Consider the following 20,915-nt stretch of genomic DNA (forward strand, 5'->3'; position numbering starts at 1 on the left):
TCTCTTTAGACCCGGGGAGACTGTGCTGGCCATCGCCCGTGTTACCCAGTCTGAATACTGTGTGTACCCTCAGCATAACACTGACCAAAGGCCACTACTCCTATAACACAGGGGGCCCGGGCAGTATCAAGGCACAGTACTAATTCACTATAAAGAATCTCCCCCCAAGTTGCATGCTGGAAGAATTAATGTTTAAAAATCATTTGCTGCACATGTACTGGTTCATTCTATTTCACCCATGTTTGCTAAGGCATGAGCGAAGTTCAAACATAATAGACTCATTTCTCTGAGTCACTAATGAAGCCACAGCCCTGCACACACAAACCAAGCTGTCCACCTTGCCCAGTGCTACTGGGGAACTCGGTATGTACAACCAACCGCAGAGCAAAGTGGATCAGCTCTCAGGGGGAAATCCTGAGTGTGTACCTGCCATAATAAGTAATAAGTTCTGCTTTGCGTCACTCTATTTATAGACTCTGGCTATTTTCGCAAAATTTTTAGCCTTTTTGGTAGCTGAACACTTGAATAAATCATTCTGATCTTGTCAATTTTATTGTTAAATGGTGCTCAACCTTTCTCTTAAGGTGTTCCAGGCCTGCAGACATTTTCTGCTCAAACAGAAACAGATGAAGCTGGGGGGAGACCTCTGGCCTTTAATATTCTCTAGCTTCTAGCTGACCTATATCTCACTCATTAGCGGTGGGCAGCCAACGACTTCCTTAGAAATGTCGTATTTTGTGCAGCCTCAAGGCTAACGTGCACAGCATACGAGTCACAAAACGTGTTGCACGTTTTGGTAGGAAAGTGTACTAGTCATAAGGTAACAAAGTCTGCACAGAGAAAACCTGCCCGCTGCTCTCTGCCTGCGCATTCAATCCACAGGTGATGACAACACCTACCACTGGATAAGCACTGTCCTACGCACAGATACGATAGTAAACGAGACATAAAGCGCCCGTTCTCAGAGAGCTAGCATTTTAGTGAGGAAATGAGAAACAAATGCCAGTTAATTTCAGATAGTGACAAGGACTATGGAAAACACAAATCAATAAATGAACAGGGGTGTGAGCAGAATCTCACACATATTTGCAGTGCTACCAAGAGTCTCAACTCTATGATCTTAGAAACTTCTCTCTAAAGAAGTAATACAGTGTTGCTAATTTCTTAAATATTCAGTAATTTCAACATATGTAAACATCACTGTTTTGGGCTTTTAATGCTGACTCTGAGGGCTCTGGTGGGGCACACCCTGAGCCTTAGGTCCCTGATGTCCTCACCTTGGCCCACTGGGTGCTTTTGAGGATGCAGGGACAGCCTGACTGAGTAGCAAAGGTCCTTGTCCCGTGGCATGTTCCCACGTGGGTCATTCCCTCACTTGACAACTTTGGGCAGCATCTGCAGCTCCACGTTTTTTGTTGTTTTTTTTTTTTAAATTTATTTTGAAATAATTGTAAAAATGTATGAGTAGCAGGAACACTATAAAGCACTCCTTCATACACACACAGAGAGACACTTAGTTTTCTTCTAAATCACCTGAGAGCACATTGCAAATGCAATGGCCCTTCACCTCTTATTTTATTCTAGCTTTACTAGGTGTACTTGAATATTTAGAGTGCACAGTGTGATGATTTGATATACTTATGCATTGTGCAGCACTATTATTTGCATAACATTTCACACTTGCTTCATTCAACTGATTTTGGTTTCCTATTCGTGACACTTGCCCATTTTTTGGAGGAGCTCAATGGTGAAACTAAACAGAAGAAGCAGAACCAGGCCAGAAAACTAGAGTAACTGTCCTTCATACACCTGAAGAGTGCTATAACTCTAAATACGAGGGCAAATGTCACACTATATACCTGCTATAATAATGAACGTTTCTCTCTGGCCCCCTTCCTCTCTGTAAGCATGCCCTCGGGTGAGGATTAAAACAAAAAAGGAAAATGCAATAGAGGTGAGTGTTTGACACTATCCTGCCCTTGTGAATTGCCCAGAATTCTTTGGAAGGCCAGCATAAGAAAGAAAGCTGTCCTGCCTGGAAAGGTGAAGCAAATCAAATAAATAATACATAAACTCCAGTTTTTGAGGTCTATGTAGTATCCTGTTTTCCCTTCATGGGCACTAGACAGACATGATTAAATGCCTCAGCTCTAAGTGGGTAAAGCCAAAAATACTTGCAAAATCTGTCAAGAATCTGTACAAATTTCCTCTAATAATTTGGACAAACCACTCAAGTGGTCAAACTTCAGTACACCAGTAATATGTCAAATATAAAAGAATAAAATCAATACATTATTTTTAATAAACATAGATGTGTGGTAGAATCTGTTAGTTAAAAATATCTCTGTACTTGAAATTCATCTTCTCTTTGGAAAAAAAAAGGGGGGGGGGCAGAAATGAGATTGAAAATAGTCATCCTTAATTATTTTTTTTTTTCCAGAATGTTGTCTTTTATCTAAATTTAAACTTTTTTTTTTTAGGGACACTCGACATTTTTTAAAATACCCTCATTATTAAAAATTTTACAACTTAGGAAAGAGTAAAAATATTTTTTCTTACACACTTTATGCCATAAGAGGCATGATTAAAATTATGAGTTTCCAAATAACATGAATAATGCATTTCTCCTTTATCCAAAGCAAATGTACTTTGCTCCTAAGGGATGTTTAATCCATTTTCTTTTTTGAGAAGAGCAAAGGAGGGTGATGAGGGATTTATACTTAGAATTATCATTCAATGTAGGCACATATTTGACTTGTGATTAAAAAATTATTATTGTAGTAATTTTGAGTTTAAACAAGGGTAGTGAATTTTGGTATGAATGAAAAGCAAATTATATTTCTGTTAGTATTCAAGGTTACCTTTTTGGGACAGAATTATGAAATGGTACTGTTTATTATGTTATGGAAAATGTGGAGCCCATGTTAAGAAATCTTATGTATTCACATGTGAATAAATATTTACTCCAGGAGTAGCAGGTCTACATTTGTAGGTCTACATAAGTTTCAAAGAACAGCCTAAGCTTTCATAAAACTTGGACAGAGAAGCTTAAAATCCTTCCACTACCCTCCACTTCCCCACCCCCTTCCACTAAAAAAAGTGGTAAGTGGTCAAATCCAATCACCATCCTTGGATCCCTGGGAGTGGAGCTGTGGGGAGATGTGAGGAAAAGCCATAGATCCTTTGAGGTTTCAGCTCCTTGTGTTTGCTTACTCCCCAGTCACAGGGAAGGGTAAGGGCGGCAGGGCTGCCTCTGTGCTGAGGTGCCTCTGCACTGGGGAGATTCAGGGGCTGATAGGTGAGCTGAGCTCTCCTTTCTGTCTTCTTTCACTTCATCGGTGCACTTTTCTCTAGACACATTTTTCCTTGCTCCCAGGGTAGTAATACTATCTTTGAGGGAAGTAAGATGGGACATGAGCACAGGAGAGAGAATCAAAGGCTGTAAACGTGCATTTTGCTCTTATAGCCCCATGTGGTCCAACTTAGTTCATCAGAACACTCTGGGATTTTTCAGCTGAAGCTCCAGCAAGTAATAAAGAGTGTGCTTTCCCTGGCCTTTCCATTTCTCTCTTGTGGACTTAGTAAGGGTAAAGGTGGACATGGTAGGTGATGGGTTAAGATCTCTTTGTTTTAAGTGACTTTTTGGCCAAAGGTCAGGGAAGATTTCCTTTTGTCAGAAAAAGAATAGTTTTTTATTGATTTTATTTTTTTTTTTTTTTAGAGAAAGTGAAACATCAATTAGCTGCCTCTTGGGGACTGAGCCTGCAACCTGGGCACGTGCCCTGACATGGAATTGAACCGGCAACTTCTGAGCCACACTAACTGAGCCACACCAGCCAGGGCAAGAATAGATAATCTTAAAATGACAGTAAGGTTTCGGAATTCCATTTGTCAGAAGTCAGTTAGGAAGCATCCAAGAAGTTCCTTGATTTTCTCAAGAGAATAGTAATATAGTAATAGTAATAGCACCAGAGGGAAAGAGGAGTGGAGGTGGGTAGAAAAGGGTAAAGTGGCAATAAATGGTGATGAAAGGAGACTTGACTTTGGGTGATGAACACACAATATGATATACAGATGATGTATCATAGAATTGTACAACAGAAACCGATATAATTGTGTTAACCAATGTTACCCCAATAAATTCAATAAAAAAGAAAAAATACATAGAGAAGATCTAGTAAAAATGTGACAAATCTGGGCCCACATTCCCTTAGGCTTGATACATTTCTTTTCTTTTTTGAAAAAAGAAAAGCCAGAAATCTCTAGTTTTTAATATAATATCTCCCAAATTTTAAATATTGGCTATTCATTCAAAATTTTTAAAAAGATTACATAGGCCAGACAAAAAGAGTAATAATCAGCTCCTAACCACTTTGTTTCCTTAGCCCTGTGGCTGGTGGGGCTTTTTTCTTGGACTCTTCTAAACAACTAAGAAGATTTTGAAGACCTTTGGCCCTTTGACCACTATCTTCCGAGAGGTGGGCAAAAGGTGTTTGTGCCTATTTAAAACCCCAGGAAAATAACCCATGAAGCCTACAAAACAGGCTCATGATTGCAGTGACTTTTAAACTGTTATAAGGAGGAACAAAAGGAAAAATTACACAGTGAAGAATCACTAAAGTGTCATGAACCAAGGATTATGATGAACCACTTCTGTATATTCTCCCAACCATAACATGTAATTTTTAAAATTACTCAGTGACTTTAAGGCAAAGCCTGGCCCTCAGACATGTGTTATAATTTAGTACACACCATTAGAGAACCCATGAAAGGAAAACATGATGACAGTCGGTGCTTTTGTTTTGTGTCATACAATGTGGTGAGGACAGTGGTAATTCTCTCCACTCTTCCCCACAGAGGAGTACGGAGTGCCAGCTACTGTAGAGAAGACAAGAAGGAATTGATGGGTAGCTAGCATTCTTGAACTTCAAACCTTGTACTTCCTTGATGCTGACAAGGAGAAAACAGAGAGCACAGCCCTCAGCTAGCTACAATAGTTTTTCTAAATGTGACCAGCACTAAGACGGATGTTTTCTAGGATAGAACCAAAGAAGTCTTAGGACTGCGGGATGCCATCTAATTACTGAATTCAAATTACTTTAGCATCTTTAAAGCACACAGACAAGGGTGCATAACATATTCACAACATGCCCCTTTTTTATAAGCCATGTACTTTCATAATGAACCTAAGCCTTCAGAATGAGAACAAACATGACTACATATAGTTCTTATACAAATAAGTAATAATCACGAACAGGGCTGCTCAGAACGAAACTCATCTTACTCTTTATTCAAATGAAAGATTCCCCTTTTCACTGACAGGCAAAACCATTCAATTTACTGTTGAGGACACTGCCTTGTTTCTCCTGAACTGCTAAATCTACTACATAAAATCCTGTAGTGAAGGTTTAGCTGTACTCAATTTCCTTGTATTAAATATATAAAGACATTATTTTTCATAAATGTCTAATGCATTAGTGCTTTTAACCCTTCCCTTAAGTACAGTTGCCTCCATAGAGGTTTTCCATAAATTACCTAGTTCAGATGAAGTTTTAATAATATTTTGAATACCCTTCCACTTTAACTTTAAGAAGATATGTTATTGTCAAAGTCAAAGCTTTAAAATATTGAAGTTCGGGGGTAAAGACATTTAAAGATAGCTCAAAATGTTTTTGTTGAAAAAACAGGTGTCACTTAAATGTTATAAGAATCCTCATCACAGCTTCCTAAGGAAAGGAAATTCCAGAATTTTCCAGGAGTTGTCCAGTGGAAGTAAGTTCAGGGTCAAAGAGCTAAGAAGAAAGGAATGATTTTTATTCAGCACATACACAATCGGCTACAGCTGATTTTGAGCCTCTTTGTTCTGCTGGTTATATCTCAGTAAAGAAATTGATGCTTCTGTGAAAGTCATCCCCTAAAAACAGAGGCGAGAGCAGGAAAATGAACGTGAGCTGATATAACTTCAGGTCATTTCACAGAGAATTTGCACACAAAGTGAATTCTCACAAGTTTGCAAGCTTTTCCAAAGTCTAGCTTTCATGAATATTGTGTGAACAAGTTGCATAGAATGCAGGCTATGCCCTATGGAACAGCGTCATGTTTATTACGACGGTGGGATTATTTGGCATCACCAAATAGCAGGGTTCAAATGTCAAACAGCTGAAAAATCCAACAATCTGGTCTAACCTGGGATGCTCTGTCTCCTCACAGCCAATGCTCCATCAGGCGGCTTTGTCTGGCTGGCGGATTTAGTGTAGGGACTCTCATCTGCAAAGGTACAATGAAGGGTTTGGTTAATTTCCATCCAGTTTCTAATGCAGTGAAGACTCTTCGTGGATTGCAGTCCTTCTGCCAGAGAGAGGAGATATGGCATGGTACAGCACAAAGAGTCAGTAGACCTCGGTCCTAACCTCGGCATAGCTGTGGGGCCAATTTAAAATGCTCTGGGCATGGGTTTCCTCTCCTCTAAAAGAGGGATATATTTCTCACCCACCTCTTAGGATTGTCAGGATTGAACTAGAGTGCACATGAAGGCATCAAATAGTAAGAAGTATGCAAATAGAGTATGCAAATTATTTGCCTGTCAGCTTCATTCATTGATAAATAAGGATCAGTGAATATCAGTAACAGGAAGACAAAGAGAGAATAAAATGGCTCGATGGGCACTAAGAATAATCAGGTAGAAGGACAAAGGAAATGAGAAGAAATGTTATATTTCCGATAAGCAGATGACAGATCATTAGTACTGCAGGGAAATAAAGACACACAGAATTAGTGGGTTCCTCAGCGTGTGAAGTGGCAGCCAGCGCCAAAAGGAGGGAACAGGGGCATTCAGAGTGAGACCGGAGAAGGGAGGTTGAGAACAGGAAAGGAATGATGGTTTGGCAAAAGAACAGGTATACAGCAATGAGCTGATTGGCCTTCTTTTAGAAAGAGATGGAAATAATCTGAAGAACCATAAAAAAGCAACGGAAAGACAGAAGCTCAGTCTATCTGTGAGAGTTAGGCAAGAAGCTGAAGGGATGACCAGATCTTAAGAGGTGACGGATTCATCAGATTCTGAGTAAAATGATTTTGTTAAATCTAGAACAGAAGTTAATCTGGCTTGGAATAGAGGAGTAATGATCTAGGATGGCAAATATTAGGGTTAAAACAGAAAGGAAGATTTCTTCTCAGTTTGCATGCAGACATTTGTATGAAGTAGAAGGGATGTCTGAGTAAAGATTAGCATGTATACGGCCTGAGTAAACATAATGTAAAGTACTTAGTGAGTAAATCTAGGCAAGCTAGATGACCCAAATGTTACTTCTGGACACACCATACGGATGGTTTGTTGTAGTTATAATAGGAAATCATTAACGGATTAAAAAGAACGATATTGTGCTTGGCAAACTACTAAATGTAACAAGGATTTAATTCAGCAACAAGGCTTTGTCATATGAAAACATTAATTCTCCCAACTAAGTGGTTTGTGTTTTAAAATTGAGGAACTCGATTTCTCTCTGGAACGTACTTCTGGTTGAAATGATTCATGATTTCTTCATAAAACTAACAAGGTCTTTATAAGGAATGACAAAAAGGAACGATGAACACTGCTGTAAGCTGCAATTAACGTAAAAAATGAAGTCACACTGCTTCATGTTTATATTCCATTTGTCACACAATTTTTTATATTCTCCCAACCATAAACTACCAACTTTCAGACACCAATACAATCAGCAGCATTCCTTTTGCTTATGAAGCAGTATCCCAGGTTTCTGTTTACTTTGCAAATGCAATGTTTAAAAAATATATTTTTTTATTATTGATAGTATTACAGGTATCTCCCATTCCTCCCACCCCCTTTACTCCCCTTCTCCCAGATCTTCTCTACTCTATTGCCTGTGTCCATGGGCTATGCATATCTATAACAATAAAAGCATAATATGCTAATTAGACCAGATGTCCTTCTGGATGTCCTTCTGGACAAAGCCGGGGCTGCGAGCGAAGCCTGGGACCTGGGTACCAGAGGGAAGCCAGTCCTGGCAGCCGGGGGAAGGGAGGCTTACTCTTGCATGAATTTCATGCATCGGACCTCCAATAAGTATATAAGTTCTTTGGTTTATTTCTTCTCATCCTCCCAACCCTACATGGAGGTATGTCAGTCTGCTCCATGCCTCCATGCTTCCAGTCTTATTTTGTTGGTCAATTCATTTTGTTCATTAGATCCCACAAATAAATGAGATCATGTGATATCTGTCTTTTCAGATTGGCTTATTTCACTTAGCACAATATTTTTGAGTATAATCACAAACCACAAAAGGTAAGCATCACAGTACAAAAGTCTCCATTTCCCCCACTGTTCCCACCTGAATATTTGAGTGTTTTTCTCACAGTGTTGATTTAATAACCAGGCAATGTGCTTTACATATATATATAGCACCTACTAAAACAAATTTTCTATATGTTAAAATCTTAATTCTTTTTTTTTAAACATACCAAATAATTTTATTGTTAACACTAAGCAAAATTAGCATATATATAGCATCCCCATATTCAGTTAATTCTTAATAAAGCCAATTAAAAATACATTTTCTTTTATTATCCAAAAACTTTGAAACGGTATATTTATGGATACAGCGCAATGAACCAGGGGATATGGATCATAACAACCAGTTTTACCGCAGGCACAGCATCTCAGAAGCTTAAAGGTTTTCTTCAGTTTTCAACTTGTCAAAAGTCCAGCCAATTAAAATCTTGGTTGAATCCAGTGTTGGATATCTTAAAGGGAAGTAAGAGATTTGCACAGGAGATGCTGATTTTTTTTGCACTTGATACTCTATATTTTAAGGAGCCATTTCTTTAGAAGTTTACCCAGTTTGCATTCCAGAAGTAGTCAACCCTGTTAAAATTGGTTTCTTATTTATAGTGAATTTGAAAGTAGGGCTGAGATTGTTTAGTTATGCACATCCTTAAAAGGTTGAAACTGAATTATAGATGGCTACCTGACCAGCTTTTACATATGCATTCCCCAGCGCCCCCCTCATCCTCAGGATTCAGTGTCCTTACTGAGATAGGTGGAAGCAGACAATTATCTAGAAGCCAAAAGTTGTACTGGTCAAAGGATCTGACTGAAATAAGTTCCATATTGTCTAAACATAACTTGCCAAAGTCAGTCTGGGTGAAAGCAGTAATAATTCCTAATGGAAGTGAGGAGAATCTTGGCAACATTTATCATGAGAGTAAAAGGAGAGCATAGCAACAGAGCACCATTTAGCATTTATTTTTAAAGAAAATTTTTCTAAGAACATATCTTTATTTTGAATCACCAAAAGACACTGGACTTTCATAAAAAAAGCAACCCATTACAGAATGAACACATCAACTCCCATGATGTAATTTACTCAACATCAACTCTTGATTCAAACATTGAAAACAGTAATGGATGGAAGACACTGAATGTTTCAGTCGCAGATGGCCCCATAATAGGATACTAAAGCACAAGCATGTCTGGAGTATAGTTTTAATCTGCCAAGTCATGGAGAGCTATGGAATCTACTGTCAGGGTTTTTCATGCGGCCCCTAGTGGAGATGTATAGGTATAATCACTAGAATTTCATGATAAAAGGGATGCTCTAGACCACTCTTTCACTTTATAGTTGAACTTGAGGCCCAGAGTGATTCATTTATAGAAGGACATATCTAGAGTGCTCCTAGAATGCATTTCTTTTATTTTTGTTCCCATGCTATTTCCTCTTGGATGGACAATGAGATGTGATAGGTGATCAGGTGCACATTTCTGTATCACACAGGTAAGTGAATAGACACAACCCTCCAGCAGAGATCTTGCATGATGTAAGTTAATCCTTATGGAGAAGCCTATGCGTGAATACATATACATGTGTGTATATAAACTTCATTTCCCTCTCCTCCAAATATTTGTTTGTCTAAAGTGAAGTACATATAAATTGTTCTACAAAACCAATTTATACTTTTCATTTCATTTGTTTTTGCAGAAAAAATTTTTAAATAAATTCTAATACAATTCATGTTCCTTAGTAAGGGCCTCAAAGGTTCAGTGAATTATAAAATCTGTGTTAATACTTCTCCTTTATCAGGGAGACACTAACTAGACCCGTGGTCGGCAAACCACGGCTCGCAAGCCACATGCGGCTCTTTGGCCCCTTGAGTGTGGCTCTTCCACAAAATACCTCTTGCGGGCGCACACGTACAGTGCGATTGAAACTTCGTGGCCCATGAGCAGAAGTCGGTATTTTGTGGAAGAGCCAGTATTTTGTGGAAGAGCCACAGTCAAGGGGCCAAAGAGCTGCATGTGGCTCGCGAGCTGCGGTTTGCCGAGCCACAGTTTGCCGACCACTGAACTAGACTTTCAGGTTCCATCCAAATTACATGAGTTAAAATATTAGCCAAATAACAAAGAAAGGAATCAATTAGTAGATAAGATCTCTAAAATGGTACCCGACCCATAGTATGCATTCACCAAATGTGTGCTGATAGATGAATGAATTATATTCAGCTTTTCAAACTAAAGCATGTATTATAAACTAGAGGCCGGTGCACAAAATTTGTGCACGGATAGAGACCCTAGGCCTGGCCGGGGATGAGGGCCGATCAGTGGGGCAATTGGGGCCGGGGGGCGGGGGTGGGGGGCTGCTGGCATCCGCCTTGGCTGGCCCTGCCCCCAGCTGCTGCCAATCACCTCCCTCTGCGGGGCAACAGGTGGGGAGATCTGGGGGCCCCTGCTGGCACCTGCCTTGGCAGAACTGGGGCCTGCAGGCTAGGGGCAGCTCCTGCAGACGCTCATCGCAGGAGCTGCCCCTAGCCTGCAGGCCCCAGTGCGCATCATAGCGACCAGTCGTTCCATGGTTGTTCTGCTGTTTGCTCGATTTGCATATTAGGCTTTTATTATATAGGATAAGCAATCTGAAGGAAGTCAAATATTTGCTATGAGCTTTCCTCCCTCTTCCTTTCTCCCTCTGATTTCCCCCCTAGTTTTATAGCCTATTCCATTTAAAGTCACAGCATCACCCAATAGCTATTGAGTACTGACCTATGGCATGTTAACAATCTGTGACTCTTTATAAAATGGATATTAAAATATTTCCTTTAATTTTCATTTAGACTACAGAAGGATTTATTGAACAATCTTTAAAATAATGCCTTTAAAGAAAATAATTCTGATTTCCATACCAGACTCCCAGCCTTGACTTTGATGGTGGACCATATTAACAGGGATCCTTATTGACATTCACTATAAGGGCAAAGCAGACATGCAGTTGGCAAGCTAGTGCTCAATGAAGTGAATGTTGCAAGTAATCATTGCGTGCATCTCAGGGACTCAGAACTGTCAGCCTTTTCTAATGACATCTTAGCAGATAGATAATCACTGTCACACATGATGGCCACCCACTGTCCAAAGGGCTGCATATTGGTCACAACAAGGAAGAGCATGGGTCCCCTTTACAATGTCATCCCATGAGGCCAGAAAAAATCCCCTCCACTAAGTGAAAAGTCAACACCATGACAGAGGCACAGAGAGGGCTGAGCTAAGCATATACTTAAAACAGAGTGAAACGATGGGGGTGGGGAGGCATCTGTCCCTGACATTCCATCCATTTCGGCCAATTTCCTCACATGCCAAACACAGGAGGGGCAAACACAGATCATTTGTTTTGATTCCATTTTCCAAGTGAGGCTGGTGTATAAACTTGGGAAGCAAACAGCAGGCACCTAGAGAGCAATGCTTCATTCTGCATCACAACAAAGCCCTGTTGGAGCTGAACCACATCCTGTGGAAGAGACTCAGGCCCCTGCATGTCATAACCTCGAACGCTGCCTGGCATCAAATCGCTCCCATGCGTAGTGAGGCTGGTTCTTATCTCCCACCTCTTGCCTCTCCCATCCCCAGGGTCTGGGCTTCGCAGATGAACCGGATATGACTGTGGTTTCAAGAATCTCTAGCTGTGTTCAGGGCTTTGTTGACGGAAAAAAATTTAATTTCCTTTGGCTGAGACTAAGCAGCCTAGGCTCAACAATTCCTAGCAACTAATTATGCAGAATTGAAGCACCTGCTAAGCCAGCAGATCCCGTAACTTCTTGATTAGGAAAAAAATAAAAGGCATTTTGTGCAATTAAACATTATGGCCATTTCCTAGCAGGAGGGAAACAGCTAGCTCAGACCACAACGTTCATGCTCATCATTACAAACTCTGAAGAAAACTCTGTTTTTCATGAATGAACCAAATGAAATCCATTGTGAAGGATATAATCCTTCCCTTGAAGTCAATTACATCCCACAAATGTTAGTGCCTACTATGTGCAAACAAAGAATCAGTTGGATAAAAGAAAATAACGCTCTAAGTAGAATGGTGATGGAGAAGTCCTTATTATGCCATAGGTTTGAGGCAAGAACATGTCCTTCATTAGCTGAAGGGGAACAGAGCAGGGGCTTGGGTTGCTGGTGCAGGGTGTATGTGTGTGTGGTGGGGGGGCGGGGGGGGGGTAGGAGGCGAAAGGATGCTTCATGGCAATGAATTGATCCAGAACTTCGCTATCAGAAAAAATGAAGAAACAGGCCATTTTAATTTTCAGCTAACATGGAAGTTTTGTGGTGTGGGACCATGACCTTTCCAGTCCTTGGGGGCCCGTGAACACTTCATCTCAGCCCAGCAGGAAATTCTTGCACGTTGGCTGTTTCTTGCAGACACTAGCTCTCCAGTTCAGTGTGCTGCCTCGGGGGTTTGATGGCACACTACCATTTAAGCAGCGGTTCTCAACCTGTGGGTCGCGACCCCTTTGGCGGTCGAACGACCCTTTCACAGGGGTCGCCTAAATACATCCTGCATATCAGATATTTACATTACGATTCATAACAGTAGCAAAATTACAGTTATGAAGTAGCAACGAAAATAATTTTACGGTTGGGGGTCACCACAACATGAGGGTCGCAGCATTAGGAAGGTTGAGAAACACTGATTTAAGCAAGGCTTCCTGAAGGGGCAGTGTCAAAGGGTGTTGATAATAGGATTTATGCAAATATGTCTTTCTCTTCTTGTTAAAATAATGCACAACTACAAGCTCAGTGCCCTGCATAATTTTTATATATTTTTATTGATTTCAGAGAGGGAAGGAGAGAGAGAAACATCAGTGATGAAAGAGAATCGATTGGCTGTCTCCTGCATGCCCCACACTGGGGATCCAGCCCACAACCCGGGCATATGCCCTGACTGGGAATTGAACCGTGACCTCCGGGTTCATACATAGGTCTACTCTCAACCACTGGGCCCCCGCATCATTTAAAGAAATGCAAACTCAAAAGATTTGATCAAAGACTCCTCTTTAATCCTAAGAAGTTCTTGACCCCAGGTTAAAATAATGCTGTTTCTCTAGTGTCACACAAACAGTGTACCCTCAATCTTTCCTAGAGTCAGGGGGTTCTGGATCCTACGTAGTCTCAGCTCTATGGCACTGGCATATTGAAGCTCTGACGGATAGCTGTTTACAATTGATCTCATTGGAATTAATTTCATATCCTTCCCCAATGGGATAAAGCAGTCCACACAACTTGGTTTAAACTAGAGGGAGTGAGAATGATCTGAGCTTGGTGGCAGCAGGTAGAGGCAACTCCAATATAGTCTCTTTCCTCCAAGGTCTACTGTCCTTCCTCTCCTTTGTTATTGTTTTGTATTTGCATGGCATTAATGTCTATTCTTCATGTTGCAGGATTTCTTACAGCTTTATGGTCTAGACCAGTGATGGCGAACCTTTTGAGCTCGGCGTGTCAGCATTTTGAAAAACCCTAACTTAACTCTGGTGTCGTGTCACATATAGAAATTTTTTGATATTTGCAACCATAGTAAAACAAAGATTTATATTTCGATATTTATTTTATATATTTAAATGCCATTTAACAAAGAAAAATCAACGAAAAAAATGAGTTCGCGTGTCACCTCTGACACGCGTGTCATAGATTCGCCATCACTGGTCTAGACACAGATGTGCTTTATATTCTTAAAGGGCACCTGGTCTCTTGCTTTTGAACATGAAAAAAACACATATGCAAAAGAGCACAAATTCATTGTTAAGACAAATGTACACTGGTTTCTTCACAATGATAGAATGTCCTCAAAATTATATAAATCACAACCACACAACCATTCTAGGGATTAAGTATTACAGCTAAAATATGCCAACTACACAGCTCAGGTTGCTGAAGGCCTGTCTTACAACCCATTTTCTCCATCCCTGGCCCCTTATCTAGGTTATTGCAACTCAAAGTGTGGCCCATGGGCATCACCTCGGAGCTCATCAGAAATACAGACACTCAGGCCCCAACCCAGACCTATGGAATCGGAGCCTACATTTAATTAAACCTCCAGGAGACCAGCCAGTGTTGCTCAGCGGTTGAGCGTCCACTTATGAACCAGGAGGTCACAGTTTGATTCCCGGTCAGGGCACATGCCTGGGTTGCAGACTTGATCTGTGTGGGGCGTGCAGGAGGCAGCCGATCAATGATTCTCTTTCATCGTTGATGTTTCCATCTGTTTCTCCCTCTCTCTTCCTTTCTGAAATCAATAAAAATATATATTAACAGAAGAAATGCAAACTCAGGGATTTGGCAAAAATCTTTGCACAGGGAGAAAGAAGGGTGCTGTGGCGGAGCCTCTGGCCAACCTTGTGGAGGTGGTGAGAACGGTGCTCGGTGATGCCCGCAGGCCTTTGGAGGAGTGGCTGCTCCAGTCAGGTCAATTTGTAAATCCTCTGTGAAATGAATAAGCATGAAATTGCACATTTTCTGCCTCCAGTATTCCTATTGCTCATGTGCCTGAATTGTGACGATAACTCCTATATTTCTTCCTGGAATTGTTTCCAGTGAGGACTGATGAGCAGGAGTCCCAACAGTCCCAGACTGGCTCTCTCACCCAAGAACCAATAACACAAAGCTTGTTTTCATTACCATATCAAATCCCAATTTAAAGCTTTAAAATATTAAATTCAGTACAGCTTTTACATTTTCAGTGTCAGGGGGCAAAATGTGAGTCGTTCCCAGTATCTCAAGGCTGTGAAATATGCACAGGTTCAATAAGGTCTTGGCATTAGAATAATACTCTGGTGAAAAATATGAATTACTTCAGGGTAGTATTGGCTTTTTAAAACCACATTTGATAATCCTTATTTAAAAAGTGCACAATTCTTCAGGAAAAAGTATGCATTTATGTGGGCATTAACAGGCTACACCAGCAATTTTCAACCTTTGCATCTTATGGCACACATAAATTAATTACTAAATTTCTCCAGCACACCAAAAAATATATTTTTTGCTGATCTGACAAAAATAGCTATAATTTTGACTCATTCACACTAGACAGCTGTTGTGTTGGCTGTTGTCAATTTTTATTTGACAATGTAGAGGAAAAGATGTCAGTGCCTCTGACTAAATAGTTAGGTATTGCATGCTTTAAAAAGTCTTGTGGCACACTGGTTGAAAATTGTTGGGCTAACCATTATTTAAGTATTCTTGGAGGATAAGAATCAATTATTTTATGTAATAGCAACAAGAGCTAGATAGTAGGATTAATAGAAATAAATAACACTTTTGGAGACATTAAGGTTCTGCAGTTTTTTAAACCAATGGATGGTATGCAATTAAAAAGTTACTATCACACATATCGATTACAATTGAGACTAGAGTAAATTTGAAGGGAAAATTTTAAAATAGTATACAGATTTCCTCGAGATAACTCATGAAATAAAATGTTGGAAATATCTTCATTGGAAAGACTGAGAGTATTGTTTTAAAAAAAAAACATTCCAATAACAATGGTCACAGCTTTACAAGTGGATGATTTAAATAACAATATCTCTTAAATAATTTCTTTTTTTGACCCTTGTTTTGGACCTTTATTTATTTATTTATTTATTTATTTTTCATTTATAATATAAATTGGAGAGGACAAGATATAACTTTTTGAAAAGTCAGGTCTCTCCTAGAACTTTCCTTTTACATGATATTACTGCAAAGATTTCTCTATTTAGAAAATTTCAGTCTCAGAGTTGCTAGAATGACGTCAAGATGGATGGGAAAAATAAGAGAAAGCCAAATGCACCCAGGACGACTTTAAGAGGTCTACACTTTATGGTGTGTGAATGACCATGGATGCCATTAGAAAAATAATGATTCACATATATCTGTGGGGAGGACCATCTGGGTCTAGGTTTGATTTTGGAGAAAATAGCCTTTAAAGACCTCACCTGTCGCTCTGACAGTGACAACGAGGAAATTTTATAATTTAGGCCACTTTCAGCCACGGTTCCGTGGCTCAGTATTTTCCCTGTTAACCAAGTTGGAGTGAACTGAAACAAATGTAAATTGATGGTAAGTTACTTTATACAAATCAATGATCAGATACTGCTGATAAATTTATAAATGAAACTGAAAAAAAGGCATTAGCAGCACTGTTGAGGCTCAGTTTCCAATATACAAGCTGAAAGTCTCTTTCTAACCCTAGCATCCCGGAGTAACAGAAGGGGAAATGCATAGTGCACATTTATATCCTTGAGTAACATTCTGGAGCTCGGGGAACAGACTATTTTCCTCAGGGTCACTGGTGGGACTGAGACATGAGGACCATATGTGACGGCCTGTATGTGCCAAGATCCGCTTGGGACTCCCTCTTCGTGTTGACCTATGTGGTGGCCTTGGAAACAATGGCCCCAAAGATGTTTGCAATATGCAGAGGAAAATGAAGCTGTTTCATAATTAAAACAGTGAGCTACAGATGAGACTTTGTGGTAACGGAGAAAACGAAGTAAGCCAGAAGTTATCAGAGTGCAGAGAGAGAGCTCTCCAGCTTACATATTTTTATGTTGAAGGCCCTGGTTGTGTATAAGAGGTGTAAGTTATGTGGAGAAATATTAGAGCTTGATTCTAATCTTATAACATTTTTAGATGCTTCTTTCATTACATACCAATGCCGTTGTTTTCCCCTACAAGTAATCCAAATAATTTCTTACGGACGCTTTCTGTACCTCCGAGTTGCACATGGTTTAATAAGTAGTTCAAGCATACTTGAATCAATCAGAGACTGTTAAAAATGTCAACAATACTAATAATGCTATAACAATTAGAGCTAATGCTTATTGAGCACTCATTAAATGTCAGCATGAAATCTTATTTCTCCTCACAATAACTTAACAACATTTAAAATAACAGGAAAAGTTAAATTCACTTTACAAAAGGAGTCCCGGTTTTAAAGAACTTGCCATTGTTCATCCTAAATCATAGATTCCAAGTGAATTTTCATGAAACTGCTATTATGCTAGAATGAAGAGTAGAGCAGTGTGGGTGTGTGACATGCCCAGCGCTGTGCTTAGTACCTCACAGACACATATTATCAATGATCACAACAATGTAATTGCACAGGTACAGTTATACTGCTTGAAATACAAGGATTCAGAGGCTTATAGGGATGAAATGGTGCTCCTAAATGTTCCCGAGGAGAAAAGTGCAGAAAAGTCCTTATAGAGTCTGCTTTTCACCACCAGAATATACTATTTATCAAAATTTGATTCACATATTTTTTGAGTGTGTGTGTGTGTGTGTGTGTAAAGAGAGGCACTCCTTCACATAGTACTCACTGGGTCAACTCTGGGCGACTATATATCCTTGACATAGAGACTTGAGAGGCTGCATTTGAAGATTCCCTAGACTTTCAGATTAGAAGAGATAATATCTCTCCCAGTTTTCAGATCTCCCTTCTTTGTCATGAATTCTTGGTTTAATTTATGACACAAGATTCAAGGTTTTTCCTGGCACATAAACAAATCACTTGAAATAATGCCTTTTAGTCAAGAAGCTTCCAGGATTTTAGGGGATGAAATCTGGCTGAATTTATCTCTCTAACTCCTGCACTCCATGCCAACCATTCTCTACTGATAGGGCATTTATGAACTGGCTCCTACAAGTGGTTTATCGTCGTAAAATGAGTAAGTGGTGGGACACTCTCTTTTCTCCTTTAGTATTCCAGACCACATACTCATAGCCTGCTGCTTACAATATTTCAAACTTTTCATTAGCGTCATGCAGCTGGAGGGAGAAAATAAATCTTGGGCCAGGCGACATCCAGGAATGCAATGAAGAAAATGGTGGTGTGACTTGTGCAGCTGGCAGAAGAGATCATCGAGTCTGTCTTTCCTCTCCCTCTGGCTCTCCGAGTCCATGTCTACAAATAGCCAAGCTCCAGAGCAGGGGTGCTGCAACCTTGGTTCTCAACTCAGGAGTGCCTTCTGTGCAGCAGGGTTACTGGGTGGACAGGTGTGCCGCAGAGTTACAGGGCGGACAGGTGTGCAGCAGGGTTACTAGGTGGACAGGTGTGCAGCAGGGTTACTGGGCGGACAGGTGTGCAACAGGGTTACTGGGCAGACAGGTATGCAGCAGGGTTACTGGGCGGACAGGTGTGCAGCAGGTTACTGGGCAGACAGGGATGTAGCAGGTTACTGGGCAGACTTTGGGACTTCAGAGGGAGCTTTTGAAACCCAGGTGATAACACAACCATTAGCCATTCTTTCCAAGATTGTCACCTCTTCTGGCCTTGGCTCATACCAGGACCTGTCTCTGAACTCACTTTTTTTTATAGTTTTGAAAATTTCAAGGTTTCTAAGTGTGAGCCAGTCTCCTTATATACCATTTTAGAAACCATATCTTCTTGTCAGGAGGGCGGGAGCTGAGAATCACATGTAGATCCCTTGGGAATATTTTATACATATGCCTAGAGTTGTCAGATATTCAGCTTTATTAATTCATTGCCAGGTCAAGCAATAGCAGAGGACTGCTTATCAAACAGATGACACATGTTTTTAATGCATGATTAAAGCAGGATTTATCGTGGCTGTCAGAATCCAGGGAGTCTGTGATTATTGTTATTTAAAGCTGTCCTTTGAATACTCTGGTTTTACAGCGAGAGGCATTGATTCGACAAACAAAGCACTACAAGGGTGTTAGAACAGAAGTAATTTTTTTTATGGAAAACACTAAACCCATTTTTAAAGAAGTAAAACTTTACTGTCATATAACTTTTATAATTCATCCTGCTATACCACTTGCTGGCTGTGTGGCCTTGGACGAGTTACACATTTTTCCTGAGCTTTGGTTTCCTCCCCTATAAAATGGAATAGTGCCTACCTCATAGGATTGCCGTGAGGGCTGGAAATACACAAAGCATCAGACTTCAAGAGGTGGCTCTTTCCCTTTATCTGGTGGATGAGGAAGCTGGTGGATGAGTGGAAGTCAAGGGCCAGCAGGAATGAATATTTCGATGGTATGAATTCCTTTGAGAGAAGATTTACTTTTATAGGCATAGATATTATTATCCCCATTTTTACAGATGAGAAAATGGAGTCTCAGGGAAGTTAAACATCTGTCTAAGCCGCAGTGGTTCTCAACCTTCCTACTGCCGCGACCCTTTAATACAGTTCCTCATGCTGTGGTGACCCCCAACCATAAAATTATTTTTGTTGCTACTTCATAACTGTAATTTTGCTACTGTTATGAATCATAATGTAAATATCTGATATGCAGGATGTATTTTCATTGTTCGCGACCCACAGGTTGAGAACCGCTGGTAGGCTAAGCAGCTAATGAGTGGCAGACACTGATTCTGACACCAAGGGCCTTCTTTCCCCAGTATGGCTGCGCTGCCTCAACAAAGAGTTCGCACCACAAAACAACCATCAGTGGAAGGACAGTCTTTATCCGACCACTGTAAAGCGATCTGAGTGTTGTCTAAACCTGTCTATTGTAATAAAGAGGCAGATACTGGACACTTTTTTTTTTTAAGGCTATGGGCTACCATTTGCTGAGCTATTAGTTGGAGAAATTCATTGATATTAAATGGTCTATTATGACTCAATTTGTCAGTGGCAAAAGAAAAATTAAAGCCCAGGTACCTACATTTAATAGTCCAAAGATTATCAAATTATCTTCATTTGCTTCTGAGACAAATTATTCAGACGTATAATTTCCTCCCGAATTACTTGCTTGTCTAACTCTTCTTGGGTTATGTCTACTTCATCAATTTTACTACTTTTCCCCATAAATTTTGCCCGTACAAAGATTCAGCTTTTATAGTTAATTAGGATGAACAAGTAAAATGCAATTCAACTTCACAAAATATGAATGTTTAATTTTGAACGATCTTGTAGCATTATACTCAATAGGACTCTTCTGATTTTCCAATGAACATGTTACTGACATTTACAATCACCTAGCATAAAGGAAATCTTTTTCTTCCATCACTGTTTGTTAGTTTCATTACTGAATTTTGGGTCTGCTTTGGGGACACTTCAATCATGAAAGTAACCATGTAAAACTATTGGATTCTATTAGCACTAATACCTTAGAGGAGTTTCATTTATGATAACTGAAACTTTCTCAGATCCACTCTCATCTGCCATGTAATTGCCTTAGGTATTTTAAAATTACATCGTCAAAGCTTTAGCAGAGTACTCCTAAGCATTTAACTCTGAGCTGCATTATATTTTAAAACAGATTTTTTATGAAATTTAATAATGACTGAGTGACAGGCAACTTTGTATTTTTCAATGTAAATAATATTTAAAATTTCTAGGTGTCTATCAATGCCATATGAGACAATCAAAAAGGTATATAACCACAAATACATGCATACATACATATACTAGTATACTTATATATTTCATAGTTGTAGTCATCCCTTCTCTCCTATCCTGCAGAGCAAAATACAATGGGTGAAAGCTTTATCCCAGTGACTTCTTTAAAATATATATATTTTTTATTGATTTCAGAGAGGAAGGGCGAGCGAGAGAGAGATAGAAACATCAATGATGAGAAAAAAATCATTGATCGTCTGCCTCCTGCATGCTCCCTACTGGGGATTGAG

General features: G+C 39.8%; 1 protein-coding gene across 4 annotated transcripts in view; it reads right to left on the reverse strand.

Annotated features, from left to right (window-relative positions):
* The window catches only part of GRIP1 (glutamate receptor interacting protein 1), a 681,581-nt gene that overhangs the window by 172,081 nt on the left and 488,585 nt on the right, over positions 1-20,915 (reverse strand). For all 4 annotated transcript variants that reach the window (XM_059683530.1, XM_059683528.1, XM_059683529.1 and 1 more), the window contains exon 2: positions 6,187-6,267. In XM_059683530.1, the coding sequence (XP_059539513.1) occupies positions 6,187-6,267 (81 nt within the window). The remainder of the gene's footprint in view (positions 1-6,186; positions 6,268-20,915) is intronic.

The sequence above is a fragment of the Myotis daubentonii genome, chromosome 2 (genome assembly GCF_963259705.1).
Source record: "Myotis daubentonii chromosome 2, mMyoDau2.1, whole genome shotgun sequence".
Classification (NCBI taxonomy): Eukaryota; Metazoa; Chordata; class Mammalia; order Chiroptera; family Vespertilionidae; genus Myotis; species Myotis daubentonii.